The sequence below is a fragment of the Marmota marmota genome, unplaced genomic scaffold (assembly GCF_001458135.2).
Source record: "Marmota marmota marmota unplaced genomic scaffold, marMar, whole genome shotgun sequence".
In the NCBI taxonomy this organism is placed as follows: Eukaryota; Metazoa; Chordata; class Mammalia; order Rodentia; family Sciuridae; genus Marmota; species Marmota marmota.
In genome coordinates this window covers 39,540,477-39,552,468 of record NW_026000082.1, presented here as the reverse complement: position 1 = coordinate 39,552,468, position 11,992 = coordinate 39,540,477, and the positions used below count along the sequence as shown (strand labels likewise).

The 11,992-nt window shown below is 58.2% G+C and overlaps 1 protein-coding gene across 7 annotated transcripts; it reads right to left on the bottom strand.

Moving 5' to 3' along the window:
- Positions 1-13: 13 nt before the first annotated feature.
- Positions 14-11,992, bottom strand: Sh2d5 (SH2 domain containing 5). 7 transcript variants are annotated; one of them, XM_048816183.1, is made up of 11 exons: positions 11,944-11,992; positions 9,166-9,466; positions 8,493-8,620; positions 8,092-8,172; positions 7,532-7,627; positions 6,233-6,379; positions 4,864-5,115; positions 4,541-4,715; positions 4,086-4,194; positions 3,322-3,481; positions 14-2,848 (listed from the first exon to the last, which is right to left on the bottom strand). In XM_048816183.1, the coding sequence occupies exons 3-11, from the start codon at positions 8,577-8,579 to the stop codon at positions 2,645-2,647; spliced, it is 1,311 nt and encodes a 436-aa protein (XP_048672140.1). In that variant the 5' UTR covers positions 8,580-8,620; positions 9,166-9,466; positions 11,944-11,992; the 3' UTR covers positions 14-2,644. The 7 variants fall into 7 exon arrangements, with proteins under 7 accessions (XP_048672140.1, XP_048672142.1, XP_048672146.1 ...); XM_048816185.1 differs by having other exon boundaries at positions 4,541-4,712; XM_048816189.1 differs by having other exon boundaries at positions 4,541-4,712; positions 4,963-5,115.

The window sequence follows — 11,992 nt, the reverse complement described above, 5'->3', positions numbered from 1 at the left end:
GCCCGGGCGGGGGACGTGGGAGATCCGCGTTGCGGGCTCAGCCGCAGGACCCGGGCCCGGAGCCGCCCCAGCCGCCTGCTCGCGCGCGCGCCTTCACGGCGTTCGTCGTTGCCGGGCAACGCCGTGACGTCACAGGGCGGCCCGCAACCCCGGCGCGTTCTCCGGGCCGCAGAGCCGGGCCGCGGAGCGGTACCGGGCCGAGAGGCGTCCAGCCCGAGCCGGAAGGGGTCAGTGAGACCTGTCTCACCTCGGGGCGAGAGCTCTCGGGAGCGAGGCCTCATGCGGGGTCAGCGACCGAGGAGTCCTCTGTCCTCACCTGCGTGTGGACCCGGGGGAAGGCCGCCCAGAGCCCGCAGCGTTCACAGCGCGAGCCTCCTCTGATGCCACCCTGTTCTTTCTTAAACTCAAGATTTTAAAACAAACAAAAACTTGAGCCAAAGTCTTTTGGCTGCGAAGGCCACCTGGCCCTACCAGACTGGCTCTGCGCAACTTCCCCAGGCACAGAACCAGTGCCAGGTGTTGGGGGGACAGCCCTCCAGCAGGCCGGAGTCTGGCAGGGGAGACTGACACTGAAAACAAACCCCTCACAAAATCCCATCAGTGAAAGCAATTACAAACTAAAGAACCAGTTGGTGGGACAACTAACAGGGATCCTCTGGGGATGCCTCTCAAAGGTAGAGCACTGGTCTGGCAGCTAAAAGCCCCAGCTCAGCAGGAAGGGGGGGGTACTTAAGTCTAGGAAGTCGGGTCAGGTATCCTGAGACTGACTGGAGCAAAAACATGACAGTTGAGGAGCTGAATCAAGCAAAGGGAAGGGGGTCAGTGAGACCTGTCTGGGCTGTGCAAAGGTCCTATGGCAAGCTGCTGGAGCACAAGGTGCTAAATCTTTTCCCTTAAGGGGTTTAACGCAGAAGGATATGATTTGGTTAAACCCACCTACCTATGGTCCTTCCGGACATTCTGAGCCCTTGAGGACAAAACCTCTATCTGGCGTCCCACCCTGCACCAGCAGACTGTATGGCAAAAACAAAACAGGTGAGGTAGATGAAGACCGTGCCTCCTAAAGAGAAGTCTGCACTAGACCGTCTGAAGAAATGAGTTTTATTTGTTTCAAAGTCCACACAGTAAGGAAAGCTGGGCTCTCCAGTGGCACTGGTAGGAACAAGGACAAAAAATGTGGTCTCTAATCAAGACACGGGGAGCCCGCAGGCATTGCCCAAAAATCTTTTTTAACATGTCACCAATAAAGGCCATTTGAAGAATGTCAAAGAGCTTGGGGAAGGCCTGTCCCTTCAGTGTGCTGAACACCTCCCCTCCCCGCAATCTCTTGTCCACACAGGTAATTGATACAAAAAAACCCAGCCCTCCCAGAGATGAGCCATGCCCAAGTCTGGGCCTATCACTGGTTCCCTTAAGTGCACATCTATGATGCTCCTGTCCTAGGCCCAAGGCATCACTAAACCCCTCTCGGAGCTGGGGCCTCCCACAGCCGGCCAGTGCTCTGCAGGGGCAGTGGGTGGGTTTCGGGGGTGGCTGCGGAGTCCCAGCTTCCCACCTCCATTCAGATAAAGTCAGGCACGTTTCCAATGACAAGTCCCTGAGGACATGTCCCCTCTATCCCCTGAAATGGACACCTTACTTGACAAGGTCCCTGGCCAGATCATGTCTGGTGAGGGGCTGGATGCAGACACTGCAGGCCTGACCCTCCAAGAGGCCACCTTCTCCCTCCCGGGGTTGCCTCCCTTCTTTCTATCCTGCTGGTGCTGCCTTCTCCCTCAGGGAGTCAGAAATACATTACCTCCAAGGCACTGAACAGGCACATGCCACCCCCAGATGGGAAGAAGGTGGTCCCCTGACGCATGACTGGGCCTCTGCCTCAGGATAGAAGTTCATCCAAAATGAACTTGTCCCATCACTCAATCAGGCAGATTCACATTTGTCAGTGAGCTTACTGATGAGGGGGATCCCTGGACTCATCAGTCACACTAGATGGTTCCTGCATCTCCCATAGCCAGCTGAGGCCAGGCCTCCTCTAACAGGGCTCACATTACTTCTACCTGTGGATGGTTCTGCTCTGCCCATCCCCAGTGGGACTAGCCTGGTAAGTGGGACAGCCCCTGATGGCTGTGGTCAGCCCTGCATTAAAGGAAATGCCAGCATCAGGTGGCTTCCCAAGGCAGTCCCCAAACTGACTGCAGTCTGCAGCTAACTGCTAGATGCACCCTGGCCCTGGCAGCCAAATGGCTAGCGGAGCTGGTGCACTGACACTCCCTCTGTGTCTGGTTCCTGTTGGGAGCTCTCCAGAGACCTGGTCTCTTTAGGAAAGGCTGCACCTCTGCTGGTGAGCAAGCCTCCTAACCCTTGGATAGCTCTGTGCGAGGAGCAGAGTGGAAGCCAGGACAAGCCCCAAAGCCATTCAGAAGATATGGAACCCCTGTAGCTCTGCCTGGAACCTTGGAGGACTACGTGTCCTATGAGAAGCCACTGAAAAATCTCCAATGTCAGGGCTCCCCTCCCACGGGCAGCAAAGCAATGGAAAACTGGTCCGGGGCAGAGACCGATGGAATGGTGGCCAGTGGGGAGCAGGGAGGGCAGAGCAGCTATGAAGGCCTGGGGGCTGGGTAAGGGAGTCCTGGAGCAGGGCCTAGCCCAGGCCCTGAAGTTCAGCCTCAGACTTGGCATGGCCCAGGGGCCGGAGAGTCCGCAGGGGCCTGCCCTCAGGCCCACTGTCCTGCTCCTCGTAGGTGGGGTTCCGGCGGCCCATGTCGAGGGGACAGAAGAGGCTGCGCTCAGTCCCAGCGTGGCTCTCCACCAGGGCCTCCAGGCTGGGGAACTCTGCAGGCAGGTGCTGGGGAGGAAGGGTCTTCAGCTCCAGTTCCCTGCCCCAGGCTCACACCAGTGCCCTGCCCCCCAGGTGCCCATTTTAGAGAGCAAGAAATGAGAGCTCAGAGTTATGATGTCATGGCAGGGCCAGACACCACTTCCTCTCTCTTCCCAACCTGGGAAGGACTGAGGCATTCACCTTGGAAGTATGAGCACACGTGTGAAAAGCCTCACTACCCCATCCCAGAGGCTGTGTGAGTTCAGGCAAGTCCCTGTCTTCTCTGAGTCAGTGTCCTCCTCTGTTAAAGATGGGCTATGGTGTGGGAAAGCAAGGCAGGCAGACGAAGTGGGTGGAAAGTGGGATTAGGGTGGGGCCAGAGAAAGTCAAACAGGATGTGAGGTAGACTCAGGAAGTCACCAATTAGGAAAAGGTGGGGCATCATGGCAAAAGGCAGAGCCAGAGATGGGACAGGGCAGGGACAGAGGCCTCCTTCTTACCTCTAGACAGTAGCGGCCCAGATGGTTCCGGAAGACCTGGTGGGGCACCACCCCGCATTGTGTCCTCACAGACAGGCACCACTGGCCATTGGTGCCTGGCTCAGGCCACAACAGGAAGGCTCCTAGCACGTCTCTCCGTAGCAGGGCCAGTGCACAGGGCCTGGGGTGCAGAGGCAAGAGGCTGAAGTTAGAGCCCTGCTCTGGTCTCAGCCCCAGGCTGCTGCTTTGGGGAGGGACAGAACCCCAACAGCACGGAGGCAGCCTGGGAAGTAATAAATGCCTTCCACATGCAGCGCCTGGCTGGGCTGCGTGGTACAGGCCTATGATCCCAGCTACTCGGGAGGCTGAGGCAGAAGGATCAGAAGATTGAGGCCAGTCTCAGCAACCAAGTGAAACCCTGTTCCCCAAAAAGAGAGGTGAAGTCTGGGGATGTCACTCAGTGGCAAAGCGTCCCCAGCCTGATCTACCCCCCAACTCTGGAAAAAAGTAAAACAACAACAAAAAGCCACAACAGTACTTGGCCCAGAGTTGCTATTCAATGAGAAGGAGCTCTCAGGAGCTCAAAGATTCCCCAGGGGTCCTCTGAGACCCCATCAGGAGAGAGGTTTAAAGAGGCTGGCCTGTGACAGGCCTGAAGTCACCAAAGCCAGGTCATTCTGCCCCCACACAGGGCTGCACGCATGTCATGGTCCTGCAGGGGCCCCCTGCCAGGTCTCTGCCCAACCCAAGGAACCGGACACTAGGCCAGGCCGGTTCCCTCCTACCTGGAGATGCCAGCAAAGGCCCAGATGTTCTCTGTCAGGCTGCCCTCACTCTCCACCAGGCACGAGGGACCACCAGGAGTGCGGGGCCATGCCTCCCATGCAGCAGGAACTATGGAGACCACCCAGGGGTCAAAGGGAGAGTGGCCAGATCCCTCCATGTCCGCCGGCCTGCCCAGCCACTACAGGTCCTCTCCCCACCATCTGTCTCCAAACCAAGCCTCCCTCCCCGACCAACAGGTGCACACCCAGCCCCCTGCAGACACCACAGTCCCACTCACACCCACTCCCCAGTTAAAGTTCACACCACCCACGCAAGCCCAGAGGCACACACACACCCAGGGACCCACATGCACACGCATTCATACACAGGCCTCCATGGGGTACAGCCACAGCCTCGCACGCACTGGCCTCTGCCGGCCCTGGGGCACAGAGACAGGGGCACTCCCACAACTCACAGGCCTCCCGAGCCGACAGCTGCAGCTGTGTCTCATAGGTGCAGGCTCGGTAGGCCCCGGAGCGGATCACCTTGCTGCGAATGGCCTTCTTGCGCACCAGCGTGGGCGAGCAGTAGGGATTCCCCAGGCGGGCATGGCGGGCACCCCCACGGCCTTCGGACTCTGGCAGCTCCTTCTAGGGCACCAAGAGGGGCCCATGGGCAGACAGACTCAGGCCCAGCCATGCCAGGTCAGGCAAACCACAGCTTGTCCAACACAACCCCCCCAGCCCTTGCCCAGCTCCCTTGCCCTAACCCGCAACCCCTGGGCTGGGGGCTGCATACCCCACCGCCACCCACTGGCCCCTCAGCAGGCAGCCGCCGAAAGGAGACGAGAGCATGGACGTTCTGTGAGAGCTGATCACGGCCGAAGGGCTCCCGCACCATAGCAGGGGGGCCCCCAGGGCTGGAGAGTGGCTTCAGGGACACGTCCCCTGCAGGCCCCGGGCAGGGCTCAGGCTGCGCCCTCTCCTCCGGGTGCTGAAGGAGGTACGCAAGCTGGAAGGAGCGGCAGAGCAGCAGGTGCAGGATCTGGACCTGAGGAGGGGGAGGGGCTCAGCTGGGAGAAGCCTCCTGGGGTGCACCTCGGCAGGAGCCACCCACAGTCCAGGGCTAGGGAGCCCCTTGCCCCTCGCTGTTCTTCCTGGGAAAACTCCTCCTAATCCCTTAGAACCTCACCACCAAGCAGCCTCCCTACCAAGGGCCCTATTCCTTTAACAAATATGGACACTTACCTTGGCAAGGTGTCACTCATGCTGGGAGCAGGGGAGATGACGGTGGGCTACATGCACCTCCCCAAGGCTTACCATCCCTCCCCATAACTGCCCCAGCCCCTCTCAGAGCAATGAGCAGGGCCTGGGTTTTGATTTAAGCCTGCAGCTCCCGTGACCCAGGGCAGGACAGGGCGCTCTGTGTGCCTCAGTTTCCTCATCCCCGCCTCCTGTGCTCCTCAGAGGAGCTAGAGAAGTGAGCTCCACACATCCCACCCACACTCATGCCAGCCAGACCCAGCAAGCTGGCACCGTGAGCTTCAGCTACATGTCACCCCACTACTCAGCACAGGGCTTGACATTCAGCGGTAACAGCGAAGCCTTGATGATGGACCCAAACCCAGCCTCTACTGGCCAAACTGGCTGTCACGGCTCTGTCACACTACGGCCACGCTGGCTTTGACTTCCCAGACCTCCTGCCTAGTGCTCACCCTACCACCCGCCCAGGGCCATGCACTGGGACAGTGAGACCCGGACCAAGGCGCTGCTTTCAAAAAATTCAAATGTCTCTAATTACTGACAGACGGCAGCTGGAGTGTGGTCCTGCCGCAGGACTCCACAGGAGGAGCCATGCAGAGGGGTGGAGGTGGGCAGAGCCCTAAAGGTGAGTGGGGTGAGAAAGGAGGGGCAAGCCTTCCCGGCAAGGAGGACGGCACGAGCAAAGGCCTGGCAAGACCGCCCATCTCCAAGAGCAAGGCCCCTGACTGGCCTTAGAGGGTCTTCAGTGGGCAGAGCCAAAGCAGGGGCCAGTGTGGTAAGGTTGGAAGGCTCCCTGGAGGGAAGCCAATCCCCAAAGGCCTTTGTCCCTGAAACCTGCCCTGGTGCTCAGCACAACCCACTCAAGCCTCAGTGGTGTCCCTGCCCCAGCCCGGGGCCCCAGATACCTCTCCAGGCTGGCTGCCCACAAAAAGGTGGCAGAAGAGCTTGCTGGCGGGGCTGCGTGGGTTCCGGGCGATGAAGGAAAACTGGCAATTGGCAGGACACCAGGTGGAATAGAGGATGCGTCTCAGGGCATGGGCCATCAGGAGCACCTGGACAGGCAGAGCAGGTGCTGGGCCTCATGAGACCCCACCTGGGCAGCAGTGGCCAGTCCTTGGGCCCCACACACCACCTACCCTCAGCCTGCACGCCTAGGGCAGGGCCACCTGCTCCCGGGGTACGGGCCTTCACTCCTTGCAGGCCCACCCCATAGCGCCCTCACGTGGTATTGGGCTTGTCCCAGTTGCAGACCCGTAGGTTGGGATCATCACCCCTATTTTATGGAACCCAGAGGCAGAGCAGTGATCTCCTGCCATGGTGTGGTGGCCAGCCCTGGGTTGCATGTCTGGGTCACTTGGCCATGTGACAGTGAATGAACCCTGGCTCTGCCACTGGTTCTCCGTTTAAGTGCAGTCCTCTGAGCATCTCCTGCTGAGACGTGTGTCACGTGGGTAGAACCCTAGGATCTCTCTGATGGGCTGCTGATAGGTATAGGGAAGCCCATGCAAGCGACACAGGACCTAACTTCAGGAGCCCGCAACACCTGGCTCTGGGACTCCATGCTCACCACGACCTTAGGTGAGAGGGACTGCAGTTGTGAGGTATGGTTCTGGGGCACAGGCACCCAAGCAGGGGTTCCTGCCAGCTCCAGCTGAGATAGGCCCCTTCTGCAGCCACAGGAGGGTGTCCACAGCCAATACCAGGCATGGTACCTACCAAAACCTCGTGGGATAATGTCCCTGCTTTGGGCCAAAAGGTGGCCCCCAAAGAAGATTTTGGAGGGCCAGGGATGAGAAACTTGCCAGAGCTTGACCCTGGGGATAGGCCCTTGAAGAAAGAATGTCCAGCTGGACGCGGTGTCGCACACCTGTAATTCCAGTGGTGTGGGAGGCTGAGGCAGGAGGACTGCAATTCAAGGCCAGCCTCAGCAATTCAGCCAAGCCCTAAATGACTTAGTGAGATCCTATTGCAAAATTAAAAAAAAAAAAAAAAAAAAAAAAAAGGCTGGGGATGTGGCTTAGTAGTTAAGTACCCCTGGGTCCAATCCCGAAAACCAAAACCAAAAAAGAAAGAGTGCTCAAAGGCAGAGCAAAGGGGAACACAAGGGGCCCCCAGAGGAACTCTCCAGGGCTGAGCTGAGGCCACGGCAGGTGGTAGCAAGTTTGTCCTGAGAGAGGAGACACCTGTCCCTGTTGAGTTCTCACCTGACCCTCTTGAGCTCCTACCTCTCCTTCCCCGCTGTAGACCTTGAGGCCCTGAAGGCTGAACTTCAGGATGACAGCGCGGCGACGGGGACAATCCTGGGTGGAAGAGTGTTGGTGGGAGAAGCTGTCACCTCCCAGGCTTGGCCCTGCTCAGTCACATCCACCAAGGCCTGCTCAGCCCATCCACCCTGTCTGCCAGGTGACAAAGCTCCAGGCGACGGATGCCCCAGAAGGGAGAGAAGTGGGGATACAGAACACCCCCAGGCAGGCCACAGGTAGTCACCTCACGACCACCTCCCCTGTCTATTGGCTGTGGCCTCGAGCTGCAGGGCCAGGGGAAGGAACTCACTGGGCATGAGGGACAGAGCTTTGGGAGTCTGGCTGTGGGTAGCCACTGGGCCACCTCTCAAGTCCCTTTCATCCTGCCCCTCTGTGGGCCTCACATGCCCACTTTATGACTGGGGAGGAGCTGGATCTAGTCTCAGGGTTTGTTCCCAGTCTGACATCCCAAGACTGTGATCCTTACCGGGGAGGTGCCTCCTTGTCCCCATCCCCCTCACCTTCAGGGCCCACAGCCATTGCTGCACCAGCCACACGCTGTCCTGGGTGTCCAGGTCATCCACAGGGAAGGAGCCCACATACTGTTTGGTGAGGGGGCAGGAGGAGGCAAGGCAGGGGAGTCAGGCCCACAGCTCCTGACCCCATCCTCCAAGGTCTCCCTCCCTTGGCCCACTGCTCTGCTAGGCAAGCCGTGGGCAGTGACAGAGACCCAGGCTCTGCTGCCTTCCCATTCAAGCCCTCTGAGGGCCCAACTCCCCGTGTGTGTGCGCACACATCGCAAAGCCTGGGTCAGGGAGGGAGACGGGGAAGCAGGTCCTTGATCCCAAGCTCCTCCCCACCCCCAGGGCCTGTCCCCAAAGACTTCCCACCAGGGCACACCTGGAGGGAGCAGCCCACCCACCTGGGCAAACTTGGTGATGCACCTGGGCCGGTAAGGGGCAGGCCCGCAGTCGGAGGCCCTCCGACCCCCTGCCCCAGCCCTCTGCATGGCCCCCAGGATGCCCAGCTTCAAGCTTCACGGAGACAAGGCTGCAAAGGGCAGGGGAGAAAGTTGGTTTCCAAGCAGGTAAGGCAAGTGCCCCCAACAGAGGCCCCGAGTTCACCCTCTGGTCATTTATTCCACAAATCCTCACTGAGTTCTTGCTATGTGCTGACAATGTCCTGGGCCCTGGGAACACAGCCCTGAAAAGAATGATGAAACCTGCCTGCCTTCATGGCGCCCACGTTCTCATGGAGAGAAAGACATTCAAATAGCTTTGTGGCCCGCTCACAAGTTGCATGGCCAGAGCTGAAGAGGTTGGGGACCTGCTTCACAAGTCATGGCTCATTTGGCCCAGCCTGATGCCAGCTCCTTCCCAAAGCACCTGGCCACATTGAGATCACAAACCCAGAACCCAATCAGGCCACGCACTCAAGCTGAATCAGGACGTGGAGAAGGTTGGCAATCATCCAGGGGGCTGCGGCACATCACCCTCTTCCCATCCCAGGTTCTGGTCTTTCCTTGGGCTCACGGCCCAGATCCACTAGTGGGCAACAAAGTAACTTCCCTTACCAGACTGCTCAAGGGATAGTACCTGTTTCCCATTAGAGCTCAGAATCCCAGCTGGTGCTCTACAACTATGGCATCAATGCCTCCGCGTTCCAGTGGTTGCAAGAAAGAGCAGCCAAATGCCTCTGCCAAGGCCTCCCAAGGCTTCAGCTCTGTCCAGAGTTTCCTGAGGCCAACTTGGAACCTCCATCTGCCCCCATTCTGGCCAGTTCTCTCACTAGCCGACTTGTAACCACTGACTTGGTCAGACAGCTCCTGATCCAAATCTAGCGTGACTTCGGGAAAGCTGCCTCACCTCCTGAACCTCCATTTTCTCATCCACAAACCTGGGATAAGGAGAGGTACCCATGAGAGCTCAGTGCTGGGCAGGTACCAAGCACAGATCCAGCCAGGCTTGGAGCTGATGCTCAACAACGTGGTCACAGGGGATAGGAACACCAAAAACTGCTGTTCGGGAGGAAGCTTAAGAAGACTACAGGGTCTGGTAACTTTTAGTTGCCTCCTTGACTGGGTCACACTGACAGCAGACCCTGGGGTCTGTGAGAGCAAGACAGAGGCCAGCCTGGAGCTGTGACTCCCACCAGGAGACAAGAGAAGTCAGACAGGACCTGGGCAGGGAGGGGCATATCCTAGGTGTGCTGCAACCCAGCTTTGCAAGTGCCTGGAGAAGGAGGGTTTGGGTGCTGCCGGACAGAAGCTCTGTGCCAAGAGCCCAGGTTCCTGCCTATGACCTTCAGCTCCAGGCTCAGGCTAGTATGCAGAAGCCAACAGCCATCTACCACTTTCAATGAGCAGCCGGCACAGGAAGAGATGGAAAATAAAGGCTTCGTTGTGCCTTTGAAGCCTCCCAGGTCTCCCCATACCACCCCACTCCTGCTTCGCTGGGCTGTCACACCCTTTGCTTTCTGATCCATCATGTCCTTTTTCACATCATGTCCTTTCTCTACTGTACTTTTGATGTTTAAATAAAGCAAAGTTAGATGTGCAACTGGCTCTAAAGCCACGTGACGACTGTTCCAGGTAAGGAGGGGGGCCACTCTTTAACTTCATAATCACATCACGGGGCTGGACCACAACATAAGCATGGGAGGGGGCAGTGGATAGAGAGGCCACAGCTACAGAAGTGGGAACAGAGCAGATGAGAAGACAAACAAAAGCAAGAGACAAAGGAGAGCTTTGGGAGGGAGCAATCAAGCACACACTTCACACCTTGCCCCTGCCACCTGGTGATCCCTCTGGCACTAAGCATAAGAAGAAAGAGCCACAAGGGTTACCACACTCACACGCAGAGACAGCTAGCTCTGTCTAGGGCTGCAAACAGCCTCCTCCCTCCAGATCCAGAGCCGCAGTTTTCAGTGTTCCCAGTGTCCCCCAGTGACAGGGGTGGGGAGGTCAGGTCACAGGCTCTCTACTGCCCATCCCATCCACCATTAGTCCCATCCTTACCTGTCCCTCTGGTCCTCAGCTTCCTTGGAAACAGTTTCTCCCTTTCTCACCTCCTTCCCTAGCCTCAGGGCATTTCATCTGGAGTTGGGGGGTTCCCAGAGGACCAGGGTGGGCACCAGTCTCATCCTAACCCTGGAAATGGACCTGTTCACCCATTTCAGGTACAAACACCCACTTCTCTTTGAACCAGAGTTAAGTTTTACACAGGCGCCTGATAAAGAGACATTTGGAATGAGTGTGGGGCTCTCCTCTTGCTCTTCTGAGGTGGCCCTGCTTAGAACTGGACAGGGAACTGGACAGGTTGACCTGCTTCGTCGTCAAGCACTGGGTGCTCTGAGCTCAGCCGGGGTGGTCCAGGAAGTCAGTCACTTGCCCAAGGTCATATAGCACAAAAAGGGACACTGGGAAGCAAAACCAGGACACTGTCCCTAGGCCACGGTACCCTTCTATTGACTCCCCTCATCCACATAAATAGGGTGTCCACCCTTGCAGTTTAGTGGGTCCCAATCTGCCCAGCAGGTGAGTCAAGGAAGCAGTCACAGGGGCAGGGGAATTTCTTAGGTGCTGGAGACAAATATGACCAACAGAATGGCTGCTGCCCCTCTGGCTACGTGCCAGATGGCCTGAGTTTGCCCCAACGACTCCAATCTCCTGCCTGGTTCCCACTGCTCCAACACACCCCCTGACGCCAGCGCCACTTGCCCTGGACTGTGCTGCAACCACTGAAATGGTTTGAGGTCCAACAGGGTCAGCTGATGTGACCTTATCAAGTCCCTTAGCCTCTCAACTTCCAGTTCCCCAGCTGTGAAGTGAGAATCATTATAGGGGCCCCCTCCTGGGGCTGTTCATTGACCTATTCCTCCTGAGAACATTTCCATGCATCAACCATGTGGTGGACAGAAGTCCCAGGCCTCACAAAGCACCAAGTTGGGGTGAAGGGACGACATTCAGTGAGGGATCGAATAATTTGAAGAAAAACATTCAGTGGCGCAAAGAGGAGAAGATGTTATTTAATACGGCGCGGTCGAGGACGGCCTCCCTCAACAGAAGACATCTGAGAGGAAAGTGCTGCCCGTGGGGGCTCGGGGCTAGCCCCCTGGAGGAGCAGAGCGCTCCGCAGCGTAGGCTGTGACCTCAGGTTGCTGTTGTCGCTCCCACGGAGCAAGGCCAGCCTTTCGGCCCACAGCCCACAGGCGGGGTAGAAAAAGTCCTCGGGCCAAGGAGCCGGAGGAGACACGGTGGAGGTGACGGAAACGCGTGACGGACGGAGGCGCCGGGTGCTCCTCGCTCTCAGAGACCCTCCGCACCTCTGCGCCCCGGACCCACCCCCGCCCCCCAGCTCCCGGCGCTCACTCACTGTGGCCGCAGCTTCTCGAGTTCCGAGTCCCCGCAGCTGCGTCCCGCGG

What these genes read in the sequence shown, in the direction of transcription:
- Sh2d5 (XM_048816183.1), bottom strand. Translation starts at nt 8,579, where the DNA reads ATGCAGAGGGCTGGGGCAGGGGGTCGGAGGGCCTCCGACTGCGGGCCT. An exon ending in GCATCACCAAGTTTGCCCAG is followed by an intron (nt 8,173 to 8,492) that starts GTGGGTGGGCTG and finishes CTCACCAAACAG; the next exon opens with TATGTGGGCTCCTTCCCTGT. An exon ending in AATGGCTGTGGGCCCTGAAG is followed by an intron (nt 7,628 to 8,091) that starts GTGAGGGGGATG and finishes TCTTCCACCCAG; the next exon opens with GATTGTCCCCGTCGCCGCGC.